Below are 10,198 nucleotides of genomic sequence, written 5' to 3' on the forward strand. Positions count from 1 at the left end.
GAAGAGCACCGAGCTTTACTGCAACCTTTATTCCATTGTATTTACAATTAAGCTATTAAAAAATTATACATTATTTACAAATTAAATAATTCCTCCAACGCCACCCAAAAAGGGAAAGGAAGTGGTTTTGGGGTGAAAGGAAGCGGTTTTTGGGTCAAATGTCCCCAGTCCGGTCACGTGCATGTCTTAGTTCCCGCCCTGTGGTTTTCACCCCAAAACAAAGGAAATTTTGAGGAATCCATTAAAAAAAAAAAAAAAGGGGGGGGGGGGGAAGGGGAAAAAAAAAAGCCAAAGTCCAAAGAGAACCAGCCCTAAAGAGTCATTATTTTGGCTCAAAATGTTTGGAAAAAAAAAAAAAAAAAAGCAAAAAAGATGAAAAATCAACTCCCCGAAGGGGCTCCTCGGCCTTCTCCCATCACCGCTTTGGGATTGTGAAATTCGTTGCTAATTCAGTCAAGTTTTGGGCAACAAAAACCAAAAATTTAAGGGTAAGTTGAAGAAAACCAGCCTCGTTACCGAAAATAACCATTCCCGCCCAAAGAAAGTTAAAAAACCAAAACCGCCCGCCGCCAGCTCCTCGCCCCACGCCGTCCTCGCCACCACTGGTTTGGGTGCAAGAAAAAAAAAAAAATAAAGCCCTCCAAAAATACCATTTTCCACCCCAAAACGCTCCGGTTGCTGCCGTCTCCGAACGCGGTTTTCTTTTTTCTTGATTTTTTTTTTTTTTTTCCCTGAGATTATTTTGGGCTCCTCGAAGCCCTTTTCGGTTCAAAGAGGCACTGAAGAGTCGCAGCGTCCCTGGAGCGGAGAAGAAACGCGGGGGAAGAGGAGGCGGCGCCGGATTTTAACCGGCGGTGCTTTGCCGGAGCCGTCGCCGACCGCCGGCGAAGGGAACGCGGTGAAAATTTTGGCGTTTGGGAGGTGGAAGGTGACGAAAACAGCAAAAAAAAAAAAAAAAAATAGAAACACGGAAGAAAAAAAAACACCTCCCGGCACCGTTGGCGCAGCGAAACCAGTAAGAACCAGTTTGGGCGCACGGCGGTGCTGGTTAGGGACTGGTCGGGGTCAGGCGGAGGATTCGGGGGTTTATTGAGTCGCCGCGCGGTGCGGGGGAGGCGCCGATGGGCTTCGGGGGACGGGGCGGGGTATTTCGGGGCGGGGGACGAGGGGTTAATACTGTTAACGAGCTCGTTTGCTAATGAGGGGGGAGGGGCCACCCCCAAAAATCCCCGGTTACCCCCCCCCCCCGTAAAGCGTCGGCGACTCAAAGCGGACACAACCCCATGCCGGCGGTGACGACCCGCTTCGTAGCCGGGAGGCTTTGGGTTAAGAACGGGCGATTTTGAGCAATTTCAAGCGGCGCCGGCTCTCGATCACCGTCGCCGCGCTCAACCCTCCCCCGTCTGTAACTACCGCCCCCGAAACGGGCGCTGGTTTCCCCCAAAACAGGCGTGGTTACCCCCCAAAACATGCAACCGCCGGCTCTGAAACCACGCACCGGATTCCTGGCTCGCTGGAGAGGTAGAATTGGGGTGAAAAGAGGGAAAAACGGGGCAAAATGGAGGAAACGGGGTGAAGGAACGCGGCCCGTTTGCCGCGGCGAAGGGCCAGCAACGGTTACAAGGTGCCAACGGGTGTAGCCGGGAACCGGTTTTGCTTCCGGGTGGGGGATTTTGGTGGAAAACTGGGGGGAGGAGCCAAAAAAAAGAGGCAGAAAAAGAGTCGCCGTCGCGCTCACGGTTCCGGAAACGCCGAAAACGAGGCATCGGCGCCCCCAAAACGGCGCCCGCGGCACAACCTGGGGAGGGTGGGCGTCAGTGCGAGTCCGCCGGCGGCGACGCCAGTTTCTGTAGCCGGCGGCGACGCAGTTCCGCCGTGTCGGGTTCGTCCAGCGAGGACGAGCCTTCGCCGCCGTCCTCTTCCTCATCTTCCTCCTCGGTGGTGAAGCCTTCGGCGCCCCGCCGGCGCGGTGGGATCTGGGAAAGGGGTGGGGGGGTGGTGGGGGGAAGCACCGGTTTTAGCGCTCGGTAAACTCGGTTTTTACCACGCGCCAGGCTCAGGATTGGTGTTTTGCCGGGAGAGGGTGCTTTAATGGGGGGGGGGTTACAGACGCCGGCGCTACAGGCGGCCAATTAACACCAGACTTAACGACCGCGGTAATTAGCCGGTGACGGAGAAATTCTAATCAGATGGTTACAAAAGGGTACGGGGGTGGTTTCGGGGAGCAGTTAAACCCCCCAGGACCCCCGTTTCTCCCCACCACAACGGTCTCCCCCCGCCCCCCGTAGCTTCCTCACGTACCGGCGGCGCCGGCGGGTGCCGAAAAGCTGCCGGGGGAGCGGGGGAGGGCGGGGTTCCTCGGCGGGGGTCTCGCGGGGGCTGAGGGGGGCTGGGGAGCCGCGGGCCGGGGCAACCTGGGGAGACAAAATTAAGATAATAAAATCAAATTTGGGGCAATTTTGGGGAGTTTTTGGGCAGGGCGCGGCTTTGCCGTAACCGAATCGCGCCCGTTTCGCTCTTGACGCCCCCAAAATCGCCCCTTTTTTTCCCCGGCAACGCTACCCGATGGTGGCCAGGACCGTCAGGTATTGGTTGATCTGCACCATGGCGGCGTCGAGGAGGGTGTGGATGTTCTGTAGACACTGTAACCGCGCTTCCAGGTTTTGCCGATCGTGGCCCTCCATGGCTCGAAGTTCTTCTTCCGTCAAGCCGGCAAAGCCGGCCGGCGGCACCGGCATCGGCGGGAAGCCTGCGGTGAGAAAAGGGGGTGAGCCCCAAGGGGTGAACCCCCCAAATCCTTCCCCCGCCCCTCGCTTACCGAAGAGGGGCGGCCACGGCATTCCCATCCACGGCGGCGGGAAAGGAAGACCCGGCACCGTCCCCCGCCGCGGCGGCTTCCGAGCCGGCGTTGGCGGCGTCACCGGGCCTGGCGGCTGCGGCGATAAGAGGGGCGTGAGGGGGCGGCGGGGGAGGAGGGAGCCCCGATTCGGCAGCGCCGACCCCTTCGGATTGCGGGGAGAACACTCACCCGGAGCGGCGCCGGAGCTCGGCGTGGGGTTTTCGGGCGCCGTTGGGTGGTTGAACGCCGGGAACGGGCGGGAAGGGACCAACCGGCGGCCAGAAGGGGAAACATTCCCGGGGGGAAGGGGGGGAGGATTCCCTGGGGAACTGCGGAGGGAGAAGAGGGGCGGTGAGAGACCCCCAACACCCAAATTTCCTCCACCGCAGCCAGACGGAACACGCCCGAGGCACCGGTTTGGTGCCACATAACCGGGTTTAACCCGCCCCGGCAGGAGTTTTCCCCCGAACACGCGCCGGCACAGGCGGATACGCCGCCGGCTCGCGCCGCCGCCTGGGCGGGCTTGACCTCCCAACCCTCTTCTCCGGCTGTTTATTCCTCCAGCGCCGCGGAAAAACCACCCCGGCAAAGCTTAACCGGCGCGGTGACGCCCGTCCCACCGCGGAGGGGTGATGTCGGGGCGTGAAGGAGACTCACAGTTGGGGGGTTGGGGAACTTGGGGGGTCTGGGGCGGCGGCGGGGCTTGCTCCGGCGGCTCGGGAGGGCGGGCTTGTGCCGGGAGGGAAGCCCCGGAGAACGTCCATGCGGCACGTGGGACACGTCTGCTGGCGCTGGAACCACGACCGCAGGCAGCTGGAGGGGAGAAAGGACGGTGTTAATCGCACGGTAACGTCGCGTCGGGGGACAAAGACCCCCCCCCTCCAAAACACCTCACACGCCCCCGAGATCCCAACCGCCGAGCGGGGCTGTTATTTCACCGCCTTCCTCACCGAAAATACCAAAAAACCCACCGAAATGAAGGGGACGGGGAGGGTTTCCTCACCCCACCTGGTGTGGAAGATGTGGTTGCAAGGCAAACGCTTGGCGCCCCGTCACCATCTCCTCGCGGCAGATGATGCAGACGTTGTCCATGGCCTGCAGCTCTTCCGGCGTGGCGTCGGGGTAGCTGCGCGGCGAGGAGAGCTCGGTGAACGCCGGGGGGGGAAAACGACCCTTCCCACCATTTTAGAGGGGTTCGAGGGGGACACGGGAAGCCAACGGGGCTCTTAGGTCCTCCCCAGCGCCAGCCAACCCTCACTCCTCACCGTTATCCACCAGATTTTTGGTTAAATTAAGGTATTTGGCAGGAGGAACTTGAGATATCCCCAACCCATCGCCCTACGGGGACCTTCCGGCCTCTTCCCCCGTACGGCAAATGAGGCGTTTTTCCTCAAATTTGGGGTGTTTTTAGGTGGATCCCACCACAAAAGCAACCACCGAGGAGACGCCAACGGAGCTCGGGGGCACCGGGGAAGGGGGCGAAAGCCGCGTTCCCCGCGTTACTCACAGCGTGTTCATGTTGCGGATGGCCCGGCGGGACATGATGGCGTCCGTCACCGCTTTCTTTAAACTGCCTGGGAGAAGACAAGGAACCGGTGGGATCAAGCCGAACGTCGGCACCGGAGGCCGCGCCAAGTCAACTCACCTCATCGCCAGGTACATGGGGCGGATGGCGAAGAGCGGGAAGGTGTGGACTTTGATCATGATGGTCATGAAGGCCATGTAGAGGAGGACTTTGATGAAGCCTGGGGGGAAAAAACATACATCAGGGTCTTGCTGTTGGCCAACCGCAGGTCGATTGAGGTGGGATGGGACCTCCAAGGTCAACTGGTCCTGTTCTGGGACAACTGCAGGTCAACTGAGGTGAGATGGAATCTCCAAGGTCAACCGGTCCCCATCTTGTGGGACAACAGAGGTCGGCTGAGGTGGGATGGGACCTCCAAGGTCAACTGGTCCCATCTTCTTGGACAACCAGAGGTCAACTGAGGTGAGATGGAATCTCCAAGGTCAACCGGTCCCATCTTGTGGGACAACCAGAGGTCGGCTGAGGTGGGATGGGACCTCCAAGGTCAACCGGTCCCATCTTCTTGGACAACCAGAGGTCAGTTGAGGTGGGATAAGATCTCCAAGGTCAACCAGTCCCATCTTCTTGGACAACCGCAGGTCCGCTGAGGTGGGATGGGATCTCCAAGGTCAACCAGTCCCATCTTCTTGGACAACCGCAGGTCCGCTGAGGTGGGATGGGACCTCCAAGGTCAACTGTTCCGACCATCTGGTGACGTAGGTCAGCAAGAGCTGCTTCTTGACGACAACGACCCAAAAGCTTTTGTGCACCTCTATGGACGGAGACGCCACCACCTCCCTGAGCAGCCAGTCCCAGCTGTCTCAGCCTCTCCGGTCCCTTCACCGTCCTGGTGGTCCTTCGGTGGACGTTTCTCCTGTGCGTCCCATTCTCTCTCGAACCGAGGAGCCCAGAAGCAGACTCAGGTCTCCAAGCGTGACCTCTCCACCCTTGATCACCTCCCTCAACCTGCTGACAACCCTCCCAGGGCACCCTCGGCCTTCGTGGTTGACTCGTGCTCAACCTGGCGTCCGCCCAAACCCCCAGTCGAACCATTGCCCGGCGTACGCTCGTGCCGGGGGTTGTTGGACTTGGCCCATCCCTTGGTTGAACCTCGTGAGGTTCTTCTTGGACCGTTTCTCCAGCTGGAAAAGGTCCCTCTGGCCGGTGGCGTGACCCTGGGGCGCATCAGCCAACCGCTCCTCGTTTGGTGTCGCCAGCAAAGCGGCCGAGGGAACGTTCTGCCCTGTCATCCAGGTGGTTAATGACGAAGGATCAGGCCTTCGGGTGCTGCTGGGCACCACCTAGACCTCATGTCTTCATCGATTGATGGCTAATTAAGCTCCGTAACGACGTATCAAGGTTTATCAGGCCATGCCCAGATGGGAAACACCCCCCCAAACCCCAAAATTGGGTGGGATGAGAATAAAACAGGGGAAAAAAAGAGGACAAGGTACCCGTGAAGAGCTCCGTGTACAGCATGTAGACGGCTTTGCTGTCCCAAGGGTTCTCGTTCTGCAGGTCGATGGAGTGCAGGACGTACTTGATGAAGATGGTGAGCACCATGGTCATGAGGATGGCGTACTGCGGGGAGGAAGAGCGCGGTAGGGCGCGAGGACCCACCCGAGGAACCGTTTGTCCGTCCCGGGGACGGACGCGGAGGTTTGTCCGTCCCCAAGAGGAAGGTATCTCCTACCTCGAAGCCGAAGACGAGCTGGACAGAGGCTCCTCGCGTGAGGATGCTGTGGTACGCGTGGTTAACGAAGAGGAAATCCAGGATTCCCAGGAGGAACATCAGGGCTGCGGCGGGGGAGAGGAATCGGGATGAGGGGATAACGAGGAAAGGAGATAACGAGCCTCGACAGAGGGGGAGACCCCCGAAAAGTAAAGCTCCGAGGGTCACACCCCAAAATTTGTCCCACCAGAAGAGCGGGACCCTCGAGGCCCATCGGTCCCAGGGCGGGGCTAAACGGCTCTGCGCTAACGAAGGGTGAATTCACGCGTCCCAGTAACGAGGCCGTCACGTTTGAAGCCCCCTCGGCTTCGAGCCGCGTCTCACGTCCTCGTGCCTCACTAAAAACCCCCCGAATTCCTTCAAAACGTGATTTTTACATCACTAAATTTCCTCTTCCGGATGCAGGAATGTATTTTGCCACGGATCCGGCCTTGTAATTTTCCCACCCGGCAAAACGGGAGCTCGTTAAACTCCCACCAACCCCCATCCTCGGTAACGAGGCCGCCCCGATAAGGTTTATCGAGCGTCGATGGTCGCACGCTTGGCTGCACCGGGTTCTTCCCCGGCCGTATGCAAACGCGGAGCCAAAATTATCTTTCCTGACCAGCTGTCGGCAACGCGCCAAACGGCAAAGCGCCCGCGGCCGGGCAGGATCCGGCCCAGAGATGAGAAAAGCAAGATACTCACAGACGATACGGAAATGGAAGAGCCAAGAAATGTTGGGACTCCTTTCCATCTGCAACAAGGGTGGAGAAAGGGTTGAGGTTTTCCCCCCCCGCTAAAAAAGGCTTTTTTACACCCGTTTTCTCACCACCCGGCACTCACAAAGTCCACCCGGTCTTCAGCCAACCAGTGGAAGCACTTGAGGAAGAGGAGGAGGGTGAAAAGGGCGACGAAGCGAGGGCTGAAGTCATCCCTGAAGACGGTGAAGGCCAGGCAGGTCTCCGTCACGGCGTACCACGATCGCTCGAGTAGGTGCTGCGGGAGAGAGGGAGAGAGAGGTGAGGGGTGGGGGGGCTTCCCCCAACCTTCCCCCCCACATTTCTGAACCTAAAATGGTGCCCAAGGCTTCACAGGGTTCAAAATCCCCCCCAGATGGCAGCAAAGGTCTCTCAGGTTTCAAAATCCACCCCCTAAATTGTGCCAAATGTCTCTCAGGGTTGAGAATCCTCCCTCTCAAATGAAGCCACAACTCTGGGGGTTCAAAATCACCCCAAAAATGCTGCCCAAACCCTCATGGTTTTTAAAATCCTGCCCCCTGAATGGCACCAAAAGCCTCCCAGTATTCAAAAATCACCCCCCAAAACGGTACCAAAGGCTTCTTGAGGGTCAAAATTCCCCTCCTCCAACAGCACCAAAACCTCTTGGGATTCAAAATACGCCCCAAAATTGAACCAATGGACTCTGGGGGTTCAAAAGGCCCCCCAAATGGTGCCCAAGCCCTCTCAAGTTTCACAGTCCCCCCCATAAGATGGCACCAAAGGCTTCTCGGGGTCCAAAATCCCCCCCAAAATGGCACCAAAGGCCTCTCGGGGTCTAAAATCCCCCCCCAAAATGGCACCAAAGGCCTCTCGGGGTCTAAAATCCCCTCCCAAAATGGCACCAAAGGCTTCTCGGGGTCCGAAATCCTCCCCCAAAATAGCACCAAAGGCTTCTCGGGGTCCAAAATCCTCCCCCAAAATGGCACCAAAGGCTTCTCGGGGTCCAAAATCCTCCCCCAAAATGGCACCAAAGGCTTCTCGGGGTCCAAAATCCTCCCCCAAAATGGCACCAAAGGCTTCTCGGGGTCCAAAATCCTCCCCCAAAATGGCACCAAAGGCTTCTCGGGGTCCAAAATCCTCCCCCAAAATGGCACCAAAGGCTTCTCGGGGTCCAAAATCCTCCCCCAAAATGGCACCAAAGGCTTCTCGGGGTCCAAAATCCTCCCCCAAAATGGCACCAAAGGCTTCTCGGGGTCCAAAATCCTCCCCCAAAATGGCACCAAAAGCTTCTTGGGGTCCCAAATCCCCCCCCCAACCCCTCAGTACCTGCACATCCCTGTGGGCTTTAACCCCCCCCAACAGCACCACCACCAGCGCCAGATCTGCCCATCCCCAGCACCGAATTTAAACCGTCCCGTGGCGTCGCTCACCTCCATCTCCGCCGCCCGCAGCTGCCCGAAAAACACCTTTCCCATAAATTTCCCCAGAAGAAAAACCAACACGAAAGCCTGGATGTAGAGAACCTGCGGAGGGGGAAAACGTGGAGGGGAAGGAGGCGATGGGGAAGAAGCCACGGCGTAGCCAAAACTCGTTTCGGTGACAACCGGATACAGGGGAGGGTTTGGAGCCGCGAATTCGTGTCCCAGGGGACGGGAGAGATGGCGATCGGGTGCCCGCTCGGCCCCAACCCCGTTTTGGGGCTGCCTGAGGGCTCCCGTGCAGGCAGGAGGCGGCGTCGGCATCTTCCCACCCTCCCCACGTGCCCGTCGGCGCCGCGGCAGCGCTCGGCGCAGGCGGTCGCTCTCCCCCAGGGGTTCCCCGGTGTTTTCGGTGAGCGCCATTAAACCAAAAACGACCCGTTTCGGTTACCAAAAGCAGAAGTGGAACCACGAGGAGATCTCCCACCCCACCCCCAACGCCCCGCCGTGAAGCCAAGAGGCTCGTTTCCCCATCCCGCCCCCGCGGATTAATTACCCACCACTAATTAACCGGGTACTTACGGCCATGCTGGGGCTGGATTTGGTGAGATAAACCACGGTGGGATAGAACTGGTGCTTCAGGTAATAGGCGTGAGCCACCACGGCTGTTGTCAGCGCCAGGCTCCCCGCCATCACCACCGCCGTGTAGAGCATCTCCCCGGCTCGGCCTGCCCGATCAAAACCCATTAAATTGTAGTAAAAAAAGGATTTTTCCTAAAAAATCCCCATCATTTAGTGTAAAATTGGGGCTTAAAGAGCCGCTCTTGCGTCTTCAGGGCACGGTTAAGCCCCTTTTTGGGGTCATTTCTGAGCCTGACAAGGAAATGAGACCCTAAAATGTAATAACATTGCGGGGAGTTGATATTTTTTAACCCACTAACGATTCCAATAGGTCATGAAAAATGCTCAGTTTGAAACGGAGCCATTCTTCCCCAAAAAACCACACGCGGAGCCCCTGCGGCCCCCCCAGAAACCACACGCGGAGCCCCTGCGGCCCCCCCAGAAACCACACGCGGAGCCCCTGCGGCCCCCCCAGAAACCACACGCGGAGCCCCTGCGCCCCCCCAAAACCACACACGGAGCCCTTCCAGCCCCCAAAAACCCACACGCGGAGCCCCTGCGCCCCCCAAAAACCACACACGGAGCCCCTGTGCCCCGCAAAAAAACAGAGCCTCCCCCTGCAAAACACTCCCAGCAGTGCCACCAGCCCGTGTCCTACATATTCAGCATCGCTGGCTGCTGCGTCCCCACGTTCCTCCTTCCCCGTCCCCAAATGCCACCTCCTCACCCCCCCAATCACAGCACCCTCTACCCATCCCCTCTCCTCCCCACCCCCTCAGGCGACAGTCAGCCCCCCCCAACACCCCCCTGCCCCACTTGGTACCCCCAAATCCCCCCCCCCACACCACAGAGATGCCCAAGCCTCTGTATCCCCCCTCCAGGGGCCCCCAATGTCCCCACATCCCCCCCAATCACTCCAGGTGCCCCCCCATCTCCCTGTTCCTACCCACTGCCCCAGGTGCCCCCCATAGCTCTCCATGGGTCCCCAATATCTCCACATCTGCTCTCCCTGCCCTCTGGGTACCCCCCCATGTCCTTGTCCCGCCCCCTCAATCCCTCCAGGTGCCTCCCACATCGCCCCCAATCTTTCAAGTGCCTCCCTATCTCTCAGTTCCCCCACACTGCCCCAGGTGCCCCCCAGAGCTCTCCAGGGGTCCCCAATAACCCCAAGCGTCCCTCCAGCCCTCCAGGTACCCCCCATGTCCCTGTTGCCCACCACTGCCCCATGTCCACCCCCCCCAAGCCCTCCAGGGGCCCCACACCCCCCCCAAGCCCTCCAGGTGCCCCTCCATGACCCTGTACTCCCCTACTGCCCCAGGTGCC

General features: G+C 59.1%; 1 protein-coding gene across 1 annotated transcript; it reads right to left on the bottom strand.

Annotated features, from left to right (window-relative positions):
• Positions 1 to 735: 735 nt before the first annotated feature.
• SYVN1 (synoviolin 1) lies at positions 736 to 9,067 on the bottom strand. The gene is given in 20 exon segments (XM_075076658.1): positions 736 to 2,023; positions 2,302 to 2,414; positions 2,563 to 2,749; positions 2,819 to 2,882; positions 2,884 to 2,933; positions 3,029 to 3,062; positions 3,064 to 3,129; positions 3,131 to 3,168; positions 3,497 to 3,587; positions 3,589 to 3,652; positions 3,848 to 3,888; positions 3,890 to 3,965; positions 4,347 to 4,409; positions 4,485 to 4,584; positions 5,858 to 5,984; positions 6,097 to 6,200; positions 6,823 to 6,871; positions 6,961 to 7,113; positions 8,267 to 8,359; positions 8,837 to 9,067. Coding segments are annotated over 20 exon segments (1,887 nt in total). The 5' UTR covers positions 9,002 to 9,067; the 3' UTR covers positions 736 to 1,814.
• Between the last annotated feature and the right edge of the window lie 1,131 nt (positions 9,068 to 10,198).

This window comes from Phalacrocorax aristotelis, chromosome 33, assembly GCF_949628215.1.
Source record: "Phalacrocorax aristotelis chromosome 33, bGulAri2.1, whole genome shotgun sequence".
Classification (NCBI taxonomy): Eukaryota; Metazoa; Chordata; class Aves; order Suliformes; family Phalacrocoracidae; genus Phalacrocorax; species Phalacrocorax aristotelis.